Source organism: Saimiri boliviensis, chromosome 10 (assembly GCF_048565385.1).
Source record: "Saimiri boliviensis isolate mSaiBol1 chromosome 10, mSaiBol1.pri, whole genome shotgun sequence".
In the NCBI taxonomy this organism is placed as follows: Eukaryota; Metazoa; Chordata; class Mammalia; order Primates; family Cebidae; genus Saimiri; species Saimiri boliviensis.
In genome coordinates, this window is record NC_133458.1 from 50,625,330 (window position 1) to 50,651,602 (window position 26,273).

At 45.7% G+C, this 26,273-nt stretch overlaps 1 protein-coding gene and 1 pseudogene across 1 annotated transcript in view; one reads left to right on the plus strand and one right to left on the minus strand.

Moving 5' to 3' along the window:
- Nucleotides 1–26,273, minus strand: part of CDHR3 (cadherin related family member 3) — a 71,710-nt gene that overhangs the window by 43,641 nt on the left and 1,796 nt on the right. The window contains exons 2-5 of the mRNA XM_003921108.4: nucleotides 20,186–20,388; nucleotides 14,437–14,602; nucleotides 11,288–11,385; nucleotides 904–998 (exon numbers count right to left, since the gene is read on the minus strand). Of these exons, the coding sequence (XP_003921157.1) occupies nucleotides 904–998; nucleotides 11,288–11,385; nucleotides 14,437–14,602; nucleotides 20,186–20,388 (562 nt within the window). The remainder of the gene's footprint in view (nucleotides 1–903; nucleotides 999–11,287; nucleotides 11,386–14,436; nucleotides 14,603–20,185; nucleotides 20,389–26,273) is intronic.
- On the plus strand, nucleotides 21,684–21,950 carry LOC104652587 (ATP synthase F(0) complex subunit f, mitochondrial pseudogene; annotated as a pseudogene).

Consider the following 26,273-nt stretch of genomic DNA (forward strand, 5'->3'; position numbering starts at 1 on the left):
ACAGGGTCCAGATGTTCACCTAATCAAGAGAGACAACACTCAGGTAGGTCAGGGCATAATCCTTTACTACCAGTCTTCACCAGAGGACCCAAGGACCATGAAATGATCAGGACTTCACTGGCTCAGCATGGCCATCTTGACGGACCCTGTCTTGTGTCACTTGTGATCTGCACCCAGCATCTGCCCAAATCAACCACCTTTCCTTACAAGACACTGATGACCTTGGATGTGACCAAGACACTCTCCTTGTCCACATCACTGTCCTTGGTCTGGCTTATTAACTTTTTTTTTCCTACTCCCTTTTCTCATGCTGTTAAATGTTACTTTGATGTGGAACGTTTATGACATGTATGTGTTGATGACGTATCTATGTTTGGTTTACAATACTGACCAACCCGTGGAGTGGCTTAAGCCTGTGCGCTCTGACTATTGCGTCAGTAAGAAGTCTAAGGAGAGTTGCCTCCTCGGGAATTCCATGTAGTTCATGGCTTTTGGGATTGAAATAGCATCAGTAAAAATCTGACCTTATGGAAAGATCAAAATGTGCGTGGGCCTGGAGCTCCAGTGGCACAATCGGTTAGTGAGGTACTTATAAAGCAGTACATGCGGAAAATGTGCATGGAACTGGTTACGTCTGACCTTGCACTGCTCATGACACTCCCGTACTGGGGCACCATCTCCCATACTGTCACTCCTGTTCTCTGGAGACCAAAAGAGGACTCCCAGACAATTGCCTTATTCTCCGTCTCTCTCTGGGGTTCACCACCATCTGACTTACAATGAGGCTGTAGACCGCTCAAAGTCCCCCCTCATCTGCCCTCAGTTTGTACTGTGATCTTTCCCTCATGTTTTCCTTGAGCCTCAGATAAACGGTACTTCAAGCAAGGTCAGTAGCCAGGCTACCTGCTGGGTCCTGCTTCAAAGTCCAATTCCGCTGTGGAGAAGAGGGTGCCATTTGCAGACATTCTGAAGCTCTTTGAGAGAGAAGTCAGGAAATACTAAAAAACAAGGGGAAAATGTTGATAAAATCAGCCCACCTGCCCACCCTTCCCCAGAAGATGTATGCTCATCCCCTGTTTTATATCCTTAGTCTATGGAATGTTCCTGATGCAGCAGGATGAGATTCAAATGAGCAGTTACCCAATTTAATCACTCTTGAATCCAGAAACTTCTGGCTCTGTTGGTCTGAGCTCTGGTTGACCACACCCTAAAGAGCTGGTGAGTAGACCCTGCTCTAACTACAGAAAATATATAAAAGACCCCTGTCAAGGCAGACTCTGCTTCTGAGTCCAATCTTCTTATCCCTATCAGTGTGTTCTCACTTCTTCTGGACAACTTCTGGCTTTGATTCTATGCCTTGGCTTTAACCAACACTGTTTAAATACACCTACTACCCATTAGGTAATAGGACTATATCAAAACAAGTCAGATCCGATCGCTACCCTTACAAACAACTTACAATATAGCAGGGTATAAAAATGTGCACGACCAACACTCATTGAAATGACTGAAGGAACCAGGGACAAGGGTGAGCAAAGAATGAAATGTGGCAGGGCCTGTCGTTCAGGCTGGAAGCTGCTTTATGGATATAGAAGAGCGGTTTTTATAGCTAATTCCTATTAGATATAAAGAGCTGTTTTATATCTAATTCTTGGCACGGGGGAGAGTCCTTCCTACATCTTTGGGTAGTCGAGAGTCTTTGTCATCTTTGGCTCCCAGCCTAGCTCTCTTGATGACACCCTGCCCAGAACTCCTTGATCTGATAGGAAGAGACGGGTTTATGCGCACAGCCCACTGAGGGCCAGGCCACAGGAGGACCTTGCCTGTGCCATCCATGGAGCTCATCAAGACTGCTCTGTTTCTCCTACAATGGAGTCAAGAAAACAGGGGAAGAGCCTAGATCAGAAGAGCTGAGTTCAGGGTCCAAGTTCTTTTTTTTTTTTTTTTCTGAGACAGCGTCTGGCTCTGTTACCCAGGCTGCAGTGCAGTGGGTCCATCATGGCTCACTGCAGCCTCTCCACCTCCCAGGCTCAAGCAATCCTCCCATCTCATCCTCATGAGTAGCTAGGACTACAGGTGTGTGGCACCACACCCGACTAACTTTTCTGTATTTTTTTTGTAGAGACAGGGTTTCACCATGTTGCCCAGCTGGGCTCGAACTCCTGACTCAAGGGATCCACCTGCCTCTGCCTCCCTAAGTGCTGGGATTACAGGCATGAACCACTGCATCTGGCTTAAGCTCTGGTCCTTACCACAATATCTGGGACAAGTGCCTTTCTTGCCTATAATTTAGGGTTGATTTGACCAATTGCTCCTCCATGTTATCAAGGATTAAATGAGAATGCACGCCGTAAAATACGAAGGATCGCAGCAACGCTAGAGACTTACATGTTTATATCCATTTTTTCCAAGGGCTTTAAGTTTAGAAGGTTTCATTATTTCCTGCTAGGATGAGGGATGTTCTAGCCTCAAGGCCTTAGATCTCAGGATCAGATCATCAGTGGAGGTTTTGCAACCAGAGCCACAGCCCCTGAAGTCTAGAATCAAAGGAAACACCTGCCAAGGTTTCCAACCCAGCGATTTGCTGTGTTATGATCACTGCTGAGCTTCCAGTACAAGAAGAGAGTGTACACAGAAAATAGATTAAAGGTCTCCTCTGAGGCCAGTATAAGGTTTTAAAGCCATTTTTAAAGTTTCCTTTTGTTTATTATTTAATAATGTTTTTCTAGTTGTAACGAACGTATTTTATACAAAACTGAAAAAGACAGAGAAGTATAAAAAAGAGATGAAATATGTCACCTATTAAATCTCATTTTGGTGATGAGCCTTCTGTTCTTTTCTATACAAATGTATACTCTCCAAAAAATAGTGGTTATATTATCAACAAAATCATAATATCTGTTCATTGCATTTATACCTTGAGCATTTACCCCTATTCTTAAATCGTATTTTACAGCCTGCTTAGTTAACGACGGCACAGCATCACACTACAGGGGTTTATTTTACTAAATCCTTTCTTGCTGATCATTTAGGTGTTTTCTGCCCATTTTTAAGAGGAAATATTTGGGTGATGGCATAGGGCACCCTTCTCCCAGCCCCACAAATTGTGCAAGCACCTTGGCGACACTCCCAGGTGGGATGTTTAAATCCCAAGCCCCCCATTAGCACTCCAGTTCATGGCCTGGCAGCAGTTGCCTAGGCCTGCAGCTGCCCATGCACAGAGCAGTCCTGTCCCTTTAAGCAGAGTCTTCCCTGCAGAGAATCTTCACATGTCCATAAATCAGAGCCTTAAGCTAGATATGATAGAAGGACAGAGTTTTAGAGACTCGTGGGTCGGGAAGGAGATTTACTATAAGAACCTGAATCAGGGTGTCTTTCCACATGTGTTTTGAAATGCTCTAGCAGCTGGGTCTCCAATTCTGGTTGGTCCCAAGCATGAAAAGGTCTTGGGATACAGAGATGACAAACAGGCCCTGCCCTCCGAAATCTTATGGTCAACTGAGGGAACAAAGGTTTGGGGAGGTGCTCCAAGAGGGATCAATACAGGATGTGATGGGAACCAAGAAGAAGGACCCTTAGACTCATGTGGAATACAAGAGTCACAAATTAGGGCAGTAAATTAAGTTTGGTGACTTTGGAGCCAGAATACCTGGATGTGAATTCTGGTTTGCCACTTTCCAGCCGTGTGATGCTTGCAAAGGGTAATAATACTAGGGCATGCCCGACGGGTTATCATATAAAGTGCTAGAACAATGCCTGGTGCATAGCAAGTCCTCAATAAATGTTACTACTGCTGTCCCATTAGAAGGAATCCATAAGGGAAGGGGCTTCATTTCATTCACTGCTGCATCTTCAGTGACTAGCACATAATAGATGCTCAATAAATATTTGTTCAATGTTAAATATTAAGGTTTTCTTCTTATTCATTTTCCATCTACATAAGACCAACATTCCCACCTTAAAGAATCTTAAAAAAAAAAAAAAAGGCAGCAACAAAAAAACATCCTGCAAAACATTTTCTAAAAATCTATTTGAATGTGCTAATGCTAGACTTGGCTATGAAATCTTCTCCATTGGGCCCACAGTCTCAACAAGTTATACAGAAAGGAAAAAAGAAAAACAGTAGCAGATAGAAAGCGTATGGAGAACTGTAGAACTAGGCACATGAGAATTTTCTTTTTAATTTCTATTAAGAGGGTGATTTCCTGGAATCTTGATACTTTTTTTCTTTTTAACACCAGGCTAATTTCTTTTTTCCCTGAACCTAAGAGCTGTGTTAAAGGGAATAGCAGTTTTGTACTAAGAAAGGAGATAATATCCAAAGACTAAAAATATTGTGTCATGTGGCCATTTGCCAGCGACTCAGCAAGGCTCTCTGTAAAACCTGGCATTTTCTCCCCCTTTTTAAAGGCTTGTTTAATCAAAGCTGCTCCCTTGATATTCATTCTTGGAAAACAGAAATTAAATAGAATGAAAAGCAACTGCAGCCCCTCTCTGCCCCAGTCCTGGCTAAGAAAACCCTGAGTAATCAGATCAATTCGGTTAACAAATGCTTGTCAGACAAGCTCTCTGGTTTGCCTGCTGGGAATATTCCCTTACCACCACCCCAGGTCTGGCTCTTTGCAGCCCCTGCGCAGCTAGGTTTGCTCTCAGACACAAAGGCTTTAGTTTGGAAGACAAGGAGCCCATCCTTCCTGCCCCATTCACCCTTGATTGTGCCTTGGCTAGGGAGAAAGGAAGGTGAGAGGGAACTGGCCCAGTTTCCAGGAATGTCAGGCTCCCTGGGGTAAGAGGGAAATGCCACCTCCAGGCTCGCTTTCCCGCTGCCGCTGCCGTTGGAGTCATAGGCCAATGATTCAACCTGTGCCGCTTTGCAGCCATCAGTTGCTTTCAGGCCTGCAGTAGAAACAAGCAACAAGAGTTCGTGTCCTTTGTAGGGACATGGATGAACCTGGAAACCATCATTCTCAGCAAACTGACACAAGAACAGAAAATCAAACACCGCGTGTTCTCACTCATAGGCGGGTGTTGAACAATGAGAACACATGGACACGGGGAGGGGAATGTCACACACTGGGGTCTGTTGGGGGGAAATAGGGGAGGGACAGCGGAAGGTGGAGAGTTGGGGAGAGATAGCATGGGGAGAAATGCCAGATATAGGTGAAGGGGAGGAAGGCAGCAAATCACACAGCCATGTGTGTACCTGTGCAACAATCTTGCACGTTCTTCATATGTACCCCAAAGCCTAAAATGCAATTAAAAAAAAAAAGAATTCAGTCTCTTATCTTCTATAGAATAGAGCAGTCAACTGCCAAGCCACCGCAGGCCAAATTTCCAGAGGGAAAGACCCTTATTCTGCCCACATCCAGAGAGTGTCAATGGCTCCACAAGCCCACACCCACCCCAGAGGGCCAGAGCACTCAGGACTGTGGCAAGTTACAAATATGTTGCTACATTCCCAGGATATTCTTCAATGGAAGCTGAGTATTTTGTAAAAACCTCAATTCCTGTTTTTCCCTAGTCCACCCTCTTCTCAGCTAAGAGGCGGGAGGTCAGGAGGAAGAAAGGAAGAGTGCCTAGAAGAAAGAAAAACTACCGTGAAGAAACTACCAGCTGCAAGCCCTTAACGTGGCTCCTGCTTGTGGCTCATTGTTCTGAGGATGAGCTAAGTGGGTTACAGGCAAGTACTTGAATGTTATTAAGAAGAGACACTATGACAAATGCAAAATGTGGCTATTAATGTAATCCTTCACTGATAAAGCTGCAGATCCTATGTTCTCACATTGTGTTATTCTTTCTCCATAATCGGCCTGGTTCTGTGCTGCGAGTCAGGCTTTGCTAATCTTAATGACAATGATCCCTATCTATTTGAGGGTCCCTCCCAACACAGAAACAGCCAGCAGTGACCACGTATTTGGAGTGGGAATTGTCCAGTACTGTTGCTTTTTCCTTTTATGAGCATTTTAACAAGAACCTGGAGTAGAAGGAAGAATATCTTTTGCTAAGACTTCACGTGGTGACTCTTCAGCTGGGAGGCAGACACCAGGGAGGCCGAAGGAGTGGGGCATGTGGGGGTGTGTGGTGGGGAGAGGGATGCTGTCACTCAGCAAAGAAAGGGGTGAGAAGCCAATGGCAGAACTTGCCAGAACAGAGTAGAAGGGAGTCGGGTCAGGAGACCTGGGTTCTCACTGCAGTTACCTGGCCCCTCAGTTCCCTCCCTCATTCAGAAATAAAGGGCTGCTCAACGGACCTAAAAGATCTCATCTAGCTAGGACCCTTGACAGGGCCAGGTTTGGCATATGATGACCACTTTATTTCCAGGAAAGCCAAAACTCACCACTGGCTGCCACCTCTGAGAGCCATGAGCAAGATACAGATGGAAGGAGAACGATGGCCCCGGCTGCCCTCCTGGAAGTCCAGGTAGTAGCTAGGTTATTGCTCTTTTAATTTAATCTTTTGTCTGCCCTGGTGAAGACAAAGCGCATTTCACTTTATGCAAAAGCCCTTCCTCAGTGGAAAGGTCAAGAGAAAGCCCCTTAATGGAGAAATTGCTGCGCTTGATCATTTTGCCTCCAGCTGAGAAATTGATTAACAACCTGGGAGTCTCCAAGGAGGCTCTTCGCAGTCACGGTGGCCATTTCCAAGCAGAGGGGAAAGGAGAGAGTGTGGGAGTTGAATGGGAGGAGAGTGATCTCAAAGAGCCTCCTTTGCGAAGTGGAGAGGTGGGGGAGCACCCGAAGGAGAAATGCCAGTACATATAATTATTCCCATGCAGATCATCTTTCTCTATGTTCTGAGCCCATTGTTAATGCATGCCTCCGAGCCCCGGCTCTACCTGCATGCCCACCACAACACAGAAGGTGCCCAGGGAGGGGGAACCAATGCTAGATCTAAGCCTGTGCCTGGCCAGTGCAGTAGGCACTAGCCTGTGTGCGTGTGACCGTGAGCACTGAGGCGTGGCTGGTCTGAGCGGAGATGATCTGTGAGTGTAAAATGCACACCAAGTCTGAACACTGAGTATGGAAAGAAAATGCAACATATCTCATTAGCCATTTTATGTTGACTATTTTGAAATGATATTTTGAATATACTGAGTTAAATAAGCTATGAAAATTAATTTCACTTATTTTGCTTTACTTTTAATGTGGCTGCTAGAACGTAACATTTAAAATTACATATGCAGCACTCATTTCTGGCTCACAGTATAGCTCTGTGGGACAGAGCTGGTCCCATATTGAACAGTGATGGTCCAAACAATGTACCAGCACATGCTTTTTAAATTCCACTAAAAAGGAGGGACAAATATAAATGGCTTCCAGATTAGTACCTATTTTACATTAACTGTGATAGAGTTTCACTTTATTAAGCTGGAGAAGAGTTGTAAGATATGACGTTTTAAAGGAGTTGAGGCTTCAGAATGCATCCTAGAGCTACTTTTAAAAATCCGTTATTCAACTCAGTCTGAGTTTCGACTCAGACTCGAAAACTCCAAGAGCAGGGCTTAAAAATTTTGGGAGATGGTATCGCAAACCAGCAGTTCTCAAACCTGGGCATGCATTAGATTCCCTGGGGGCTTTATAGTCCGGATGCCCAGACCATGTCCAAGTCCAACCACGTCAGACTTTCACAGGGTGGGACCCAGACATCCGTGTTCTTTAAAGTTCCCCCAGTGGCTTCAATTTAGAGCCAAGGTTGAGAAGCACAGATTTGGTCAGTAGCAAATTAACCCGCCTCCCGTCTACTTTTGCGAAGCAAAAGAGGTCGTTTGCTTCACCTTAGTACCCCCAAGCACGCAGAATAAAACGTCTAAGCACAGAGGCCATCGTATGTTATATCCTAAACTGTTACTACCTTTTTCTAACCTGAGAAAGTTTTCTTCCAGATTCTGTTCAGTGCTCCTGCAGGCTGGCAGTTGACTTTCTGCACAGCTGTTAGTTGCAGCACAGGTGTTAAGTATTTCACTAACAGTTTCTGCTGCGACTCTGAGTAGCCCCTCCCCAAACAACTCCTCAGCTCGCTGCAGAAGCCACAAGTCCTGCAGCTGCTCTCAGAACGCTCTTGATGGCACTACGTTTTTTTTAAAGGGAGCAACACCTGCTGCGGTTGCTTCCCACCTGGGCAGCTCCCCTTCCTCTGAAAGGGTGATTATCTGATGTCTGAGGTGTTTTAAAAGGGCCCATGATCTTATTCCGTCTGCATCATTTGGAGAGATACATTTAAAATGGAGATTTAAAAACAAATATAGATTTGTCTTCACTACTGAAATTCTTTCCACTTTGCCCCCTCTGAATCTTATACAAACTTTACGGTAATTGTCATGTCGAATGTTAATGATTTAATGTATGCTTCTGTCAGAGATCAGAGCACAATACCCCAAAATACGGCGACTCGGCAACTGAAGTAACCTCAGAAAGAAGGCCACTCTGACCTTCTCCCGTGAAGCATGATCTTAAAGGAATTATCTGACCTACCACCCCTAAAAGTAGGTCATGAGACCCTGATTCCAGAGAGATTCCACACCCTGCAACCAGAGACCAAGAAGAATCTGAGCAAACAGAGCCTTGCTAAATTCCCCTGTTGATTACCTTTAGGTCATACTCCTTTTTGTCCAGTTATGATTCTACCTCAAACCTCAGCATAAAAATACAGTTTTCCTGTAATCCCAGCACTTTGGGAGGCCGAGGCAGGTGGATCACAAGGTCAAGAGATCGAGACCATCCTGGTCAATATGGTGAAACCCCGTCTCTACTAAAAATACAAAAAATTAGCTGGGTATGGTGGCGCATGCCTGTAGTCCCAGCTACTAGGGAGGCTGAGGCAGAAGAATTGCTTGAACCCAGGAGGTGGAGGTTGCAGTGAGCCGAGATCGCGCCATTGCACTCCAGCCTGGGTAACGAGAGAAACACCGTCTCAAAAAAAAAAAAAAAAAAAAAATACCGTTTTCCCTAGGGGTCTTTGAGTCCTCATTTCTGAAGCCTCCCGTGTCATGTAAAACTTTGGTGAAATAAATGTGTTACACTTTTCTCTTGTTAATCTGTCTTTTGTTATAGGAGTGTCAACTGTAAACCTTTTGACAAGTGAGGAGAAGCTATTCCTTCTTCCCCACGCATGGATGTCTCCCATTCAGATGATAAACTTCCTAAGGTCAGTGTGTCCTACACAGGTCTGTTTCCAAAGTATTTAATAGAATGCCTGGCACATAGATAGCTCTTCGTAAATGTTGACATGAACTTAATATGTAAGCGAGCTGCTATACTCTGGGTTTCTGACCTTATCTGCCTCCGGAATCGCTGGTCATCAGTAAGCTAAAGTGGCCATAGGGCAGAGTTCTGGCCGCTGAGATGTAGCAGAAGTCCTCTGGGTAGGGCTTCCAGGAGAGTTTTTGTTTTCCTGCCAAAAAAGGGACAGATCGGGCCTGTCCACACTCTACTCTGTATCCCTCCCTGCCTGCTTCTTCCTTCTTTCTGCATGGAACTCAGAGTTCAAGCCTGGAGGTGCAGCAGCCATCTTGCAATCATGAGGTGAGGAAAAGAGGCTAGTGCCGACAAGCCAGCTATGCATAGAAAAGTAGAAACGTAGGAGGGGCCCCGGCTCCCGAGGGCAGCCGCTGCACCAGGGCTGAGCTTCCTGCCTGCCTGCCTCTGGACTTCTCAGAGAAGAAAAACGTTCCCATGGCCACCACCATGGTTAAGTTTTGTTATCTGCAGACAAACACGTTCCTAACCAGTATGAGACGTCTGTTATTAAGAAGTATGCATTTCAAGCACCTACTATTGCTCTTAACGCATAGTAGACACCCATTAAATGTTTGCATACTCATTCATTTATTCATGCAAATATTAACATGAATGAATTCCGAGTGAGTCAACGAATAAACGGGTGATTTTCTTTTTTTACACAGAAGGATCATCTTCTAATAAAAACGGACTATTCCCTTACTTTAAGTTGTATCCAGTCATTCCATAATAGCTTTGCATCAGAGTCTGTAGACTATATATATGCGTCCTGGTATTCCCAAGGCTCATTTCTTCCTTTTAAAAAAAGTAGTCCAATTGAAGCTGCAAATCATGCAGCAAACAGGAGAAACAGCCTCCTGGTGTTCTGTTCCCCGAGTGTTATATTTCAAGGATTCTCTGCAAAGCAGGGTTGGCAGGAGTATTTCCTGCTCCAAGGTTAGTTGGGTGGGATTCGCTTTTTGTTTTTTTGTTTTTTGTTTTTTTGTTTTTTTCCTTTCTCTCCAACCCGGGCTGCTCAGCTGCAGGGTGTGCACAGTGCACGTTAGTGGGCGGAGCCAGGAGCTGAGGCGTCCATGCCCAACGACCAACTAAGAGGCTTCACCTGAGGATTGGTGGTTACAGTTGCCCCACTGGTAGCTACATTAAGAAAACTGATTAAGAAGGGAGAGAAGAGGTATCCGCTGTCTCAGACCAAACCATGAGGCAATTCCCCAGGACCCAATCTCCTGCTCTACAACCTAGAATTCTGGAGACTCTTTATTTTTATTTTTTTTATTTTTAGAGACAGGGTCTTGCTCTATTGCCCAGGCTGGAGTGTAGTGGTGTAATCATAGCTCACTGCAGTCTCAAACTCCTGGGCTCAAGCAATCCCTCCACCTCAGCCTCCCAAGTAGCTAGAATTACAGGCATGCACCACCATGCCCAGCTTTTTTTTTTAATTTTTTGTAGTGATGAGGTCTTGCTATGTTGCCCAGGCTGGTCTCAAGCTCCTGGGCTCAAGCCGTCCTCCCGTCTTGGGATTACAGGCATGAGCCGCCGCATCTGGCCTCTGTTTTAATTTTTTAAACTTGACTCTAAACAGCTTGACTTCATCTCTTGAGAAAGGTATGTAAATGCTTGGATTTGGGATGTACTTTTTATGCTTTAAAATACTAGAGTTGGTTTTTTGTCAGCTTAGAGTTTTAAACTATTGAGCAGTTTGACATGGCAGGCACTGTGCTCAGTGGTTTTACCTGCGTTGTTGACATCATACTCACAGCTTCTCTACTGTGGTGGGTGCTCGTATCTTCCTGGTTTATAGACAAAGAAACTGAAGCTTGCAGAGATAACCAATTTGTCCTAGATCACACAGAGCCACACATCCACTCGAGAATGTCTGGTCCCAGAGCCCCTTCATTCATTCCAACCATCCCACATACACTGTGTTTGGAAGTGGACAGGATATTCCCCTGAGGGCCATGGCCCAAACCCACCCTGCCAAGACTCAGGACGGCAGGCTCCTATGTCTAAGCCAACACGGACAAGCACCTCTTCCATCTAAGGACACTTACGCTGAGGGGAATGTTTTGGCCTGTGTCTTCCGGATCGAAGGCCTCAACCTGGTAAATGAATCCAGGGTTTGCTCCTTCTACTATGTAGAGTTGCAGACCTGTATCAGTGTCCAAAGTGGAATAAGAAACATCTTATTAGGTAAAGCAAAAATGGGGAATTCCAAAATCAGAGCAGCTGCACGTAACCAAAGGAACCAAGTGTGTTGGCATCGTGGGACAAAGGACACAATTTAAAAAGCCATGAGCAAGGCCACTGGCCAACTCTCCTGAGTGGGTCCATTTAGGGGAATTCAGAAAGTACTAGGGTTGGCCAAGCTGTTATCAAGTCTTCATTCATGTCCTCTGTTGAGAGGTGCCCCAGGGTAATGCGGTTTAAGATGGGGGAAGGAGGAGGTGATAGGGCAGAGAGTTGGGAAGTAAGCCCAGCTGGGAACCTGCAGCATGAGGATCCCCACGTGCACGGATCCACTTTAATGCGCAAATCCCTCCTCAACTGTGCTAAGCTACCCCTTCAAGGACACTTGGCAACTCCGCAGAAATGAGCTACTGAAATGAGGGACCTTACAGCAGAACAGAGAAGAAATAGAATAATTAGGGGAGGGCTACGGAGGCCGAAGGGAGGAACCAAAAATTGATTTCATCTGTTGCAGAGTTTTTCCTGGTGAAGGAGGAGGATGGAGGAGGGGGCGATACCAGCACTGACCAAGGGGCCGTGGAGCTTTCACCCAGCATTTTTTTTTTTCTGAGTGATGACTGACAATAAGAAAAGTAACAGGCAGGGCACAGTGGGCATGACACACCTGTAATCCCAGCACTTTAGGAGGCCGAGGCAGGCGATCACAAGGTCAGGAGTTCAAGACCAGTCTGGCCAACATATTGAAACCCCATCTCTACTAAAAACTACAACAGAATTAGCCGGGCACCGTGGCAGGCGCCTGTAATCCCAGTTACTTGGGAACCTGAGGCAGGAGAATCTCTTGAACCGGGGAGGCAGACATTGCAGTGAGCTGAGATAATGCCATTACACTCCAGTCTGGGGCCAGTGAGACGCCATCTCAAAAAGAAAAGAAAAGTAACTCACTCTTTTGGGGGCACCATGCTGAGGATGTAATATACATTTTCTATTTTCATCTTCATAACAGTTCTATTAATAGAAAGCAGGCATTGTATTTATTCTTTTAATGTAATTAGTGCTTTTGCAATGAGAACTCTGAGACTCAGGGAAGTGATGAAGTTGTCCTAACTAGTAAGTGATATAATCAAAATTCAAATCCAGATGCCTTACATCTGAGCTTCAGGTTTGATTCACTTTTTATCACTCTCATGCTTCATTCAAAAAAATATCTCTTGAGCACTATGTCAAACACTGATCCATACACTGGGAATACAGCAGCTCGCAAAACAGAACCTCACTCTCATGCAACTTCCATTTCCGTGGAAAGATGTGGATAGCAACATAATTGAGTAAAACCTGGGTATACTTGTGAGAAACATGATGAGAACAATCGAGGGAGGAAGTGCGAGTTGGGTTATAATTTTAATAAAGTGGCTATGGAAGGTTCACTGTGGTGGGGAAGGGCAGGACACTTGTCAAGATTTTTTTTTTTTTTTTTTTTTTTAGATAGGATCTCGCTTTGTCAACCAGGTTGGAGTGCAGTGGGAGAAACCCAGCTCACTGCAGCCTCAGCCTTCCAGGTTCAAGTGATCCTCCCTTCTCTCCCCCTGAATAGTTGGAACTACAGGTGCCTGCCACCACACATGGCTAATTTTTGTATTTTTTGTAGAGATGGGGTTTCGCCATGCTGCCCAGGCTAGTCTTAAACTCCTGATCTTCTTAAGCAATACTCCCACCTTGGCCTCCCAAAGTGCTGTGATTACCTGTGATTACAGGTACGAGCCACTGCACCTGATCTTAAAGAAATGAGGAAGAGCCAGGAGATAGGACGGGATGCAGAGGAATCAACAAAAGCAAAATGCTGATGTAGGGCATGCCTGAGGTGCACAGATCAGTAAGGGGTCCAGAGGCTGGGTCAGAGGGACTGAGCGGGAAAGCGGGAAAGGAGGGGTGAGAGGGTAAGGAATGTAAGCCGCTTGATAGATTTAATGGGCTGTTAAGGAGACTCCCTCTGAGTGAGATGGGAAGTTCTTGCAGGGTTTTAAGCAGAGGAGTGCCTTAACTGACGTTTTTAATACGATCCCTCTGGCTGCTGTTTGGAAAACAGACGGCAGGGGGGCCAGAAGGCCAGCTGCCAGCCATTGCAACAATCCAGGTGAGATGGGGTGAGTGGTTTGGACCATGGCTGTAGTGGTGCAGACACTGGGGAGGGGCCGGGTTCTGGGTAGATTTAGAAGCTGGCAAGATTTCCTAAGGGATTGCACGTCAAGTGTAAAAGAGAGGAGTCAAGGATGACTCAAGGTTTGGTCCAAGCAGCAAGAACGGTGGAGTTGCTGCTAACCAAAACGAAAACGACACGGGAGAAGCAGATTCGAGTGGGCGCGGAGGGCGGAGAGGAAGCCAGCGGTTTGATTCAGAAGCAAGTTAATTTGCGATGTCTGTTAAACATCCACGTGTTAAACATCCACGTGGAGATGCTGGGTGGGAAAGGTGCCTCTCTGTGTTAGGACTGCCACAGCTCAGGGCAGCACCTGGGCTGAAATGACAGGCTTGAAAGTGGTCAGTATCAGGATGGTGCTCAAAACCAAGAGCTTGGGGGAGATCCTGTAAGACGTTAGTTACCGTGTGCTCTGGTCCTTTCCATTATCCCTATTCTGTAGCAAACACATACTGCCTTCAAGGAGTCAGAGTCCATGGGGAGAGTGAACAAGCCACCAATGGCCGCAGTGCACAGGAGTGGCCTGGGGTGGCTCAGCCAGATTCCTCCATAGTGATCCCCTTGAGGTCCCGAGCTCTAGTTTCCTCCCAGGGCCTGGGCAGGGACCAAGAGAAACCATGCCTGTTGAGGGCTCTGCATACTGCTGGATATTATTACTGGGAGTGTTGAGCTGGAGGACATTTCATTTATTCCCTGCTCATTAAGCCTCTGCCTTTTCCAGGGAAACAGCTGCTTGTTTATTTACTTTTTCTGTTTCTCTCTGTCCCCCCAGGGCCCTCCCTGATGCCACCGTCTGGGCTGCCGTGCACATCCTACCTTCTGCCAAGTTGCCTTGAAACTGAGGCGGCTCGTTCACATCTGTTACCTGAACAGTCAGGACTTGCAGGTCTGTGACACCAACCTCATCCCTCACATAAATCTGCAAATCAAATATGTTTGGTCCTGTTTCAAAATCTAGTTGTTCCATCCCAGTGGTGACAACCTAAAACAAAATGCGAAATTCTTAGTCACCATGTGAAAAGGGGTCCGTTTTGTAAGCGTGCGTTTTGCAAAGGGATATTCCTAGGTAGGAAGCATCTGGCATCCCGGAAACCAGCATTCATTCACTGTCAGAGGAACCAGCTGTTTTGCCTGAGTCCTTCCAACATAAGCCCTGTGACACTTCACCAAAGGGACTCCTGCATGTGATGCTGCATTTCCAAGAAAAGAAAAATATTCAGGAGACATTCTCGTGTAATTGACTGGGGACAGAAAGCCTGAGAATGAAAAACAAAACACAAACAAAAAACCCTCCACTACTTGGGGGTAGGTTCCTATAAAAATCCTTTAACTACCCTGAATGTAGTTGGATTTTCCTCATTGTTAAGAAAGAATGCTGCGCTTTCCTGGGATTCCATTAAGTTATATCTTGACTCATCACTTCATTCTAATTTTCCCAAAGCCACATCCAAAAATAAACAAGAGAACGAAGGATGCATCTGCATAAGGAATGACATTGACTTAATCCTCAGGCTGTTCACTTTGTGCCTTTCCACACAGTCTTCCATCGTCAGGAGCTTTTGTTGTCTGCTCTGTCAGTATTTTGGAGATGTGGGAAGGATGCCAGGAGCCAGGGCCAGAGAGACAGCACCAGAATCTAGAGCTGTTGCCAGCAGGAACCCTGGTGGTCCGCGTTGGGAGGGTCCCACTGAAGCCAACTAAAGACCAGCCTGTGACTGCTCATAGCTCTAGGCACAGACCCCCGCCAACTTGCGCCTTGAACTCCCAGAAGGCTTGGAGCCCTTTGGGACATCAAGGACTGAATTCCATGTATGTCCTTAATTATGCCAATAGAACCTTTTGGTTATTACAATGACTGGGGCCAGGTGATGAGACACGCAGCATCTTGCAGTGAAGACAGAACTTGGCTCCAGTTCTATTTCTACCACTGCACTTCTGGGTGGCCTTGGGGAAATCACCTTTCCTTTCCCTGATTGTGTTTCCATGTGATTGTAACCAGGGAAATAATCATTGCCTTAGTTAAACAGATGAAGAATGATACAAGGTATTAAACAGCTAGATCAAGGTACTATGGAAAATGAAGGGGGAAAAGTTCAGTGTGAGCTGTGTTTATTTGGGGAAGGCTCCATGGAGGAGTTGGTAGGTATTGTGTCGGACGCTGCAGGTTCTAGGTTGGTTAAGAGGAGAACAGGGCCACAGATGAGAATGAGTGAAGGGAGAGGGTATGGAGGGTGGTTGAGGTGGTAAAAGAGGTATTCTTATGTTTACTGGTGAACAGAGGCAGCCTGGGAGCCACGTAAGTGGAGATGAACTGGTCTCTTTGTGGGTCACGTGGTAGTGAGGGGCAGCACATGGGTCAAACACACAGACGCTGGAGCTGGACTGACGGACTTCAAAGCCCAGGCTTCCCATTGCTTAACCTTCCTGTGCCTCAGTTCTCCCATCTGTAAAATGGGGATGATAACACCTACTTTAGGGGTTGTCAGGAGGATTCAATGAGCTAATCTATGGGAAGTACTTAGAAGACGGGCACTGAGCAAACCCTCTGCGAATGGTGATTTTTCTAATCACTAGGTAGTCAAAAACTGTTCAAGGAATGTATGTTCACCAGAGCAGGTGGACTTCTGTTGAGATGGTCTGCTCTCGATTTACGCCCTGGCTCCCTGCTAAGCCTGGAACCTGCTTCTGCCGCCGAGCTTGGATAGATCCTTGACCTCAGTATTACCTATTGCCAGCCGCTTCTTCTTGGGGAGTAGCTCTGACACCCTAGAGGAAGGAAATAGATGAGCCAAAAAAGGGTCCAAAAATGTTGTATCTTGGAACTAAAAGAATGGGGTTGCTCTCAACACAAATGAAAAAACTGTTTGTTGTTGTTGTTGTTGTTGTTGTTGTTACCAGCATTTACTGAGCATTTATGTACCAGAATTGTCGAGCCATTTGTGGAGTATTTAATTTAATCGTCACAATGACCACGGGTTGGCAAAACTTCCTCCATTTCACATTTAAGGAGATGAACTAAGGGAGGAGGGGAAAAGCTCTCCTAAGATCCTAGCTGGGAGTGGTGGAGCCTGGATTTGGTTGCGGGTGATCTTGCGACAGAGTTTTAGTGAGCGACAGCAGATTTTGCTTTAGGCATGTTCAATTGGAGGTTGTTCTGGAGAAGGCTGAGAAGGTCCCCAGTGCTCACGATGGGAAAAGAGGGGAGTCAGGCTCAGAGATGGGCAAATGAAAGAGGGGCGGGTGCTGGCCTCTGAAGGACCTTACAGAGCCCATCTCTCTGCAGCTGGCTGGTAGTCACTCCTCCCTGGTCTCTTGAGCTATGCTTCTGGCGCCGCTCCAGGAGAACCCCTTGACCCATGATTAGCTACAAGTGGCTGAATGAGGATCTGACATCTCTCTTGCTGGGCAACAGCAAACCAGTGCAGCATGAGGGCAATCAACAAGGATTCTTGGGGCCACCTGATTGCAAATCCCAAGCCTGCCACCTCCTAGCTGTGTGAACTTAGGCAAATTGCTCAACCTCTCTGTGCCTCAGTTTTCCTGTCTTCAGTGTGCAAATTACAGTACACCACTTCATAGCATTGTTATGAGGATTAAATGAATGCATTCACAAAGCGTTTAGGGAAATTCCTGGCATATGACAAGTGCCCTGTAAATGCAATGTTAGCATCCTCCTCATCATTATCATTACTCCTCCTCACCACCCCCTGCCCCGCCAGAGGTCTCAATAGCTGTGTTCTAAAGCAGGAAGGCTTGGCCTGTTGCATGATTTGGCGTTTACCCTCAGAAAGTATAAATGAGTCACAAGGCAAAATGGTGACCTAGACTTGTCATCCCTAGACCGTCAAGGCTGTCCAAGGAGGAGCCAGGTTCTGCCACAGAGATTTTCATGCCTGGAAGGCTGCAGGAGCAACTCTTGAGAGCAATTCGGGTGCAGAGTAGGACCTTCGTGGAGGGACAGTAGACGATGTTGTGTAGTTTCCGGGGAGAAGGAATCAATTCTTAAGAACAGCGTCATGACTTGTAAAACTGCGGCTCATCTTAGCACCAACATGGGGTCCTAGGCAGCTGCCGGGTGTGGTGTAAGGAAGGCACAGGACTAGGACAATACACCAGACGCTTGAGCTACATCAGTTGAGGGGCTGAGCAATCTGCCATTTCTAGAGGTTATGAACAAGATGGAATTCTTCCTTGATTAACAGCCCTGCTTGAATCCCATGGAATGTGGGAAGAGCAGATCCCATGAAGAGAGTTGAGAGCTTGTCCAAACAGCCATAGACATGCGTGGCACTGTGACAGAAAGCCTGGGACTGGGGAATCAGGAGGCTGGATGAAGTTCTTATTCCATCTTTCACAGCTGTGTGGTTTCAGATAAATCATTTAAATTTGCTGCATCTCTGTGATATCTAAAATGGGAATAAAAGTTTCTAGATAGTGATGATATTAATGTTCGTTGTTACAATCAAGAGATCAAACTGCGTGCGATGGTGCAGTGCCTGTAGTCTCAGTTACTGGGGAGGCTGAGGCAAGAGGATCACTTGAGCCCAGGACTGCAAGTCCAGCCTGGGCAGCATAGTGAGATCTCATCTCAAAAAAAAAAAAAAGAGAGAGAGAGAGAGATCAGGTATGTGAATGTGCCTTGAAGGCTGTATGCAAATTCAAATGCACATGGTCATTATCATCACTAAAGACTATAGACCATAAATCCTGAGGATGAGAACTCCCAGGTGGAAACAAAACAACCCAATTGTCTGTCAATGGATGAATGAAAAAGCCGAATGTGGAATATAATATAATTTAGCCATAAAAAGCGATGAAATAGTGATCCAGGCTACAACATGGTAACCCTTGAAACTTTATGCTAAGTGAAAGAAGTCAATCATTAAAAGACCACATACTATAATGATTCCATTCAGAGGAAATGCCCAGAATAGGCAAATCCATAAGGACTGCGTAGATTCGTGGTTGCCAGGGGTTGGGGGAATAAGGGGATATGCGAGTGACTGCTAATGGGTACAGGGTTTTGTTTTGGGGTGATGAAAATATTCTAAAGTTAGATTGTGGTGATGAGTTGCATGGCTGTGAATATACAAAAACCACTGAATTGTACAATTTAAGGGCCTGGATTATATTCTCCTGTGAATTATACTCGATAAAGCTGTTTTTTAAAATGAGAGCACCTGAGCCAGACTGCCTGGCTTCCAACCTCAAGCTTAGCTACCTACTAGCTAGCTGTACAATCCAGGGCAAATTACATAACCTCTCTGTGCTTCACGTTCCTCGTCTGTGAAAAGGTCATAAGATAGATACAATCCTTAGGCTTTTGAGATTAGAAAAGCAAACACATACAAAGCACTGTCAACAGTACCCGGCGTACACAACGCGCTCTGTAAGAGTAAGGAATTGACAAGGCTTACAGGAACTGAGGAGCAGCAGCCGCTTTTAAAGATAAGCTGGGTGTCTAGGGAGTGAGTGCACAGGGCAGGTAAGTCACAGAACCAGCAGCTGGGACCCAGGAACGTAAACCACATGCTGCAACGGGATGTGTGCTCCTTTCCTCCCAGAGGGCTCCCCCGGGGTGATGAGAATACCAGAAGCCTGGGCTCTGGCCTCCAGTGGTGGGTTCTGCAGGTCTGCTACAGGGCCCCAGTGTGCACACTTTTCAAAGCTCCCGTAGTGACTCTAATGATGAGCTGGGTTTAAGAACACCTAGTGGGAACCTGAGAAAAGCAACCAAGCCTAGGCCAAGCAGGCCTGAGTCCACTGGGTCCCACAAGGACCCCAGTGGCAGAGCTGATGATAGCAGCAGGAGGTTCCCAGGCCAGTTGAGGAAGGAGGTAGGGGCAGGGAATACTGAAGCATAGGCCGATCCAGACACCGGGACCCTAAAAACACCTTCAAAGGCCTCTATGGTTACCAGTACCAAGCATGCAAGAAACAGGCTTGTACCCACTTTCGGGAAGTGACAACTTTGGAAAAGATTCAAATGACACACTAGAAAACAGAGCAGCAGAGGCGTGCCTCCTGAATGTCAATGGTTGGGTCTGAATTATCCAAGAGGAAACATTCACATGGTAGGGCTGGACATTTAGACGTATATTTTTATTAAAGGGTATATAGCTTCCTTATTAAATAAATCTCCTCTTAGATCGTCTCTGAAACAATCAGACTTATAGGAAAGCAGAATCACTAGACACAAGTTCATCAGAGCATGGCTTTTAAGGAGATTAATATCCAAACAGTTCCACCTAAAGAGTTTAGATACTGTAGGCACACCTAACATCTGATGTCATGTGAGGGGTGGAGGCAATAAGAAGCAGCTTTCTGTTTGCAACACGTTGAGCATAATGCTTACGTGAACTGTGTGGAGTGAAGACGGTCTAAAGACTATATGGGCATCTTCGCACAGAAGCCCTGGGATGCCTCCAACAGGACTTCTGGGTCTTACAAGAGGGAAGATTAAACCAGAACGGAGGAATCCATCACCGATCTGGAATCCCATCCACCCTCATTTTCAGGATCACCTCTTTGCAGACAGCACCCACGTTGGTAAGTTGTTGCTTACCTCAAAGTCAGTGCCTGTCAGCCAATTCACCCTGAAGGCTTCCGTGAGGGGATTCGAGTTGATTATCAGGGGAAATCCTGGGATCACAGGTGACAGTGATGCTGCTAATTTCACCGAAAAGTTGTGCACCAAAGTCCCAGGTGGAGAATTCTCTGCGACGGTGCTTGTAGCAGGTAAGAGGATTAGGTGTTGCGCCTCTCCCCCTGTGGAGTAAAAAGGGTGCAGGATGACATGAACACAAAGCCTTTTGCTGGGAGCAGAGACTTAACAGCTTGGTTTGTGGCTTCATTTCGTGGCTCGGGGTGACGATGAGAGCTGGTCACTCCCCAGGAACAAACGCTCTTGCCAAGTGCTGGCAATGGATATGTGAGATCTCCTGGGAGCCAAGAAAACAACCACTTCCAAACAACCAAGAAATCTGCTTCTGTCACTCGGTAAATAAAGCTGCTGCTTTTCTCTTCTCTTCCTGCTTCCCTTTTCTTTTCTTCCAGCCTTTGGGAGGAGCAGCGAAGGAGAAACGTGACACCTTAGGAGATAGACATCCACCTAAAGGACCTCTCCTGATAACGTCATCTTCTCTCTTGCCAAGACCCTGTAGCTTACACGAGTTTGTTTTCCTTCTTTGTGTCAGTAATCTAGAGGTCACCTGAGAATTGAGTATGCATGTTCTCTAGAACACCAAAATCATGGTAAATCTCTCCACGTCCATTAGCAATCTCAAGGACAATTTGTGGTTATTACTAGACTGTGTAGGCATCATGCAGAGGCGTCATCAATACGTCTCGGTTGGTAGATTAACAGCCATTCCACAAAGGAGGAAACAAGAGGCTTGGGATGGCATGTGAATTGCCTTGGGCTGCCTTACAGGCAGGGAATTTTATACTTTAAGAGAAAACACATTTCTTCCAGGAAAGCCTTGGGACCATTCTAAGGTCTCCATGACAGTGCAAGACTTTACCAGTGCAGAGAAAAGGAACAAGCTGTGTTCTCTCATGCGTCTATAGTAATAGTTACTGTTGTGGGTTGAACAGTCCCACCCGGAACTGCAGAATGACCCTATTTGTTTTTGGTTTTGGTTTTTTGAGACAGAGTCTTGCTCTGTTGCGGAGGCTGGCACGATCTCGGCTCACTGCAACTTCTGCCTCCTGGGTTCAAGCGATTCTCATGCCTCAGCCTCCCAAGCAGCTGGAATTAGAGGCGCACACCACCACACCTGGCTAATTTTTGTATTTTTAATAGAGACAGGGTTTCATCATGGTGGCCACGCTGGTCTTGAACTCCTAGCCTCAAGTGATCCACTCACCTCAGCCTCCCAAAGTGCTGGGATTATAGGTGTGAGCCACCATGCCCAGCCAAGAATGACCTTATTTGAAAATAGAGTCTTCATGGGTGCCATGAGTTGAGAGGCGGTCATACTGGATGAGGGTGGGTCCTAAATCCAGTGGCCAGTGTCCCCATAAGAAAACAGGACACATACAGCAGACACCAGGACTCCAAGATGGCATCACTTGTACCAGTGAAGGACAAGAAACTTCTGGAAGTCAAACTAGGGGAGCTGCCAAGCTGGATTTTGATGCAAGACTTCAGCCCTCGTGGCATTACCAAAGTGTTTCGAAGAGGTTACTTCCAGTACTGCAGCAAGTACAGCAACATGAAGAAGGGGAGCCTCTCAGGGGTTACCATGGTGCTGGCAGGCTATGTGCTCTTCAGCTACTCCTCTTCCTACATGAAGCTCAAGCACGAGCGGCTATGCATGTACCACTGAGGAAGAGGACACGCTGCTCTCCCCCCACGATCTTGACCTTGAGCCCCTCCATAAGGAACACAGTCTCAATCGTTGTTGAATCCTTTCATATCTTAACAGATATAAAAGACTGGTAGTGAAATAAAAGACTGGTATCTGAAAAAAAGAAGTCAGGACATGCACAGAGGGGAAAAGGCCGTGATCTAATGGTGGCAGAGACGAGTGATGCCGCTACAAACCTGGGAATGGAAAGCAAACAGCAGAAGCTGGGAGGTGGGCATGGAGCAGACATTCCCTCAGAGCCCCAGCAGAAACCAACCCTGCTAACCCTTTGATTGCAGACTTCTAGTCTGCTGAGCTGTGACAGAATAAATCACCGTTGTTTTCAAGGCACCCAATTAGTGGCAGTTTGTTACGGCAGCCCAATGTTACAAGTAAGTGCAAAACGTAAAATCCTGTCTTTCATTTACTCCTCAAACACCTCTCCCAGACAGGTATTCATGTCATTTTCCAGATGGGGAAACTGAGCTGAAATCCACACAGCAAATAATAAATAACAGAGCCAAGATTTACACAGGTCCCTTTTCCCAGCCAGCTTTCCGATCTTGGCCACCATCAGACCCTGGGAACAGAACCCTGAACATGTAGGAGGCACAGGGGTAGGTAGGGACAGTAGAAAGCTCTGCCCCGCTGAGAGGCATAAATGTTCTAGAGACAGACAAGCCAGGATGTTTTCTTTCAGTTGGCAGGAGGTGGGGTGAGTGCAGAGGAGTAAATGGAAATGAAAAAATTGAAATATTAAGCGCATTCACTGATACAAGGTTTTATAAATCTAAAGTCATCTTGTTTAGTTTAGAGGCTGAAATGCATGATGCATAAGTTATTGTCACTCGCAGAATTATCAAGTTTTATGAACAAGGACTGTACAAGGACTCAGAAATATCAAAACAGCTGAAGTTTAGGTTGATACGAATATGAATAGATTTTTAAAAATCTATTAAAATTGACTTTAATATTATAGCATTCTCATGGTAAAAACCAGGAGCAAAAGAGTATGGTTGGAGTATTTAAAGACAAAGCTCTCAAAAATAGTTTTTCAAAATGAGCAAAATAATCTAAGGCTGTGATGGGTTGGGTATTTGGGGCATCATTCCCTCCCATTCTCCTTTCTCACAAGTGAAAGTCACTAGGGCACCTCCCTGAGCTGTTCGTGAGAGTGCTTCCTCACTGTTTAGCAAGACAAAGACATCCGTACAGGAAACGGAAGATTGGCAGTCTGTCTCATGGAACTCCCACCTTCTCACCCATATTCTTCCCTTGCCCCCTCCAGCCCTCCCCAGTGATTTGTGCCCCTCCAGGCAACAGACAAAGTTAGAACGTGCTATGTTTTTCTCAATGATAGCCTGGGGTAAGGTAGTGCCTGGCGCAAATGAATAGACTAAAATAAGTACCCACCTGCATTTACCAAGCACCTGCTCAGCGGGCCCAGTGCTAGCTCCTGGACTCCCCGATGCCCCTCACTCCCAACACAATCCTCCGACGGAGGTATTGCTGTCACCATTGCACACGTCTGAGATCATACACTACGGGAGTGGTCACGGAGGGCCCTGGCTCTTGGCATCTGGATCTCATAGCTCGCAGACTACACATACCTACTGCAGACAGTCGGTCACTCTATGCCTATCACATGAGCATGCACATAGGATGCAGCATAGTTATTCAGTGACCCTGGGGCACTGCAACAACATGGCTCTGGGGGCTAGGAGGAAATTGATCTTCAATCTGGATGTTAGATCCAGATGATGCAATCTGTAAGAGGCTGTTTGGGGAACAACACGAAGAATTGTGCTGAAGTGTGAGTATGAGCGTGGTGTGGGCTCAGGTAGGAGGGGCTTGCTAAGCTCCATGCAGGGCTCTCCACAGCCTCACCCCAAGTGAGGAGATCACTGTGGCTCCCAACCTTAGCGCAGCTCCTCTGGGGAGCTGGGGACTGTGGAGAAGCCACGCTCCTCAAATATTGCCTGCTGGTAGCTTCTGATTTTCTTTGCTGGGAATATATCCGTTGATTTTCTTGAATTCATCATAACTGATAATTCCTGGGTCTGAGAGACTAATTCCAGGAAAGACCATCCAATCCCAGGCATCTGACTCCAAGGACAGCTCCATGCTGTTTCCTAGGTCAATCCAGGAAAGCTTCGTGAGAGGGGTGGGGCTTGAGTTGGGCCTTGAAGGAAGCGTAGGAGTTAGACCACATGAAAGGAAAGAGGATGCTGTATGTTACTTCATTCACTCATTCATTCATTCATTCACTCACTCATACATTCATTTACTTGAGATGGAGTCTCACTCTGTCACCCAGGCTGGAGTGCAATGGTGCGATCTCGGCTCACTGCAACCTCCACCTCCCAGGTTCAAGCGATTCTCCTACCTCAGCCTCCCAAGTAGCTGGGATTACAGGCATGTGCCACCATCATGCCTGGCTAATTTTTTACTGTATGTTACTTTATTTGAGATTGCTATAGTGACGCCTGCTTCCAGCACGCTGAAGTGGTGCTGATGTGGTTGCCCCACTAGAATCCTCTGTAACACAGGTGTTGGTGTGTGAGGGTAATGAGCAGGTTCCCAGACTCACAAAAGACAGTGAGAGAGAAACAGTTTGCATCACAGCAGCCCTTCCAAAAATAAGATTTGACCTAAGGGAGTCTATCGTGTGTTTTAAATAAGAAATCTCAAGGATTTCTTGCAAACCTTTGTGATCTGTCTCTTTCACACTTCTAATAAAGTTCCAAATGATAGGGTTCAGTATAAGAAATTGGGTTCTTCCTAACCTTACTCTTCCCCAGTCACAATAAAAGGTACCTCAACTTAAATGATATGGCCCTAAAAGCCCATGTTTCTGGGGGAAATCTGAAATGTTTACTTCAGTGACACTCTGAACTACTCATGGCCCACTTCACATTCATAGGAGACCCTGCCCTCTGCTTAGCTGAAAAGTCCAAGATAGAAGAGGGCTCAATATTAGGAAACCCAGTTATTTATTTATCTTATTAGCAGATTGAAGAGGAAATTAAATGGTCATTTTCATAGATCTTGAAAAAGCATTTCATTTAAAAATCCATTTCTTTTTAGAAATTAATATTCTTATATTTTTATTTAGAAATAAATAATATTCTTATATTAATAAGAATAAAAGCCACCTCCTTAACATGTAAAGCATTTCTCTCCCACACCAAAAGTTAACATCATGCTTAATGGGCAACAAGACAGGAATTTATACTCTTGTCATTATTTTAAAATGATCAGAATGTCCAGGCCTGGCCGTTAGATAAGAAAACAATAGGAGCTATAGAAATAGGAAAGGAAGAATCTAAATGTTCATTCTTTTCAAACGTGGGAAATTCATGAGAATCACCTGAAAACCCATGCCAAATAATAAGACAATTTGTTAATAGATTTCCATACCTCATACAACCATCAGTTGAAAGGTGTAGGGAGGAAGAGATTCCATTTACAAATGCAAAAAAAGAAAAAGTAAAAGAACTAGAAATAACCATAATCAGAATGTGCAAAATCTATATGAAGGAATCCTCAAAATACTCTTAAGGAAAACAAATGAAGGCTCAAATTAAGTATCTAGAAACCTGTTCTTGGATTAGGAAGACTCAAGAGGATCAATAACACTCACTCACATTTACTAAGCATTTACTGTGTACTCAGACACTCTTCTAAGTGTTTCACCATATAACTCATCAAAGATGTAAATTATCCCCAAATTAATCTGCAAATTTAACATGATTAAATTCTATACATTATGCATATACTACCTATTCAGAAATAAAGTTTAATTTTTAAAGTGCAATTTTAATAATCCAGGCTGACATTCATAAGATCATCCGAGATTCTTGATACCCTTGAAGGAGGAAGAAGGAGTGAAAGGATGGTGAGGTTGAGTCTTTGGCTCCTCTGGCCAACGGTGTTTGCTTTGTCCAAGAGGAAGACAGCCCCTTAGTAACTCAGTTTCCTCACAGGATCGCTTGGCAACCTCAAATTGCCTGGCCAGAATCTCCACAAAGACTGACCTGACATGCACCCAAAGCTCTGCCATGAAAATTATTTTCCCAGCCTTAGATCTCAGGAGGACTACCAAATGCAGGCCAGTTAACCCAAGAGGGGAAGTGAAGTCTCTGCCAACATATGTGAGATTAGGCTCTCTAAGCATCTCTCTTCTCCAGGGCTCCTGCCCGGCCCCCCAGGGTTCCCTGGAGTCGCATCACCTCACTCATAATTGCAGCTGAGCCCTCAGTTGAACAAGCCTCCCAGGAGCAACTTCCTCTTTGGGGGACA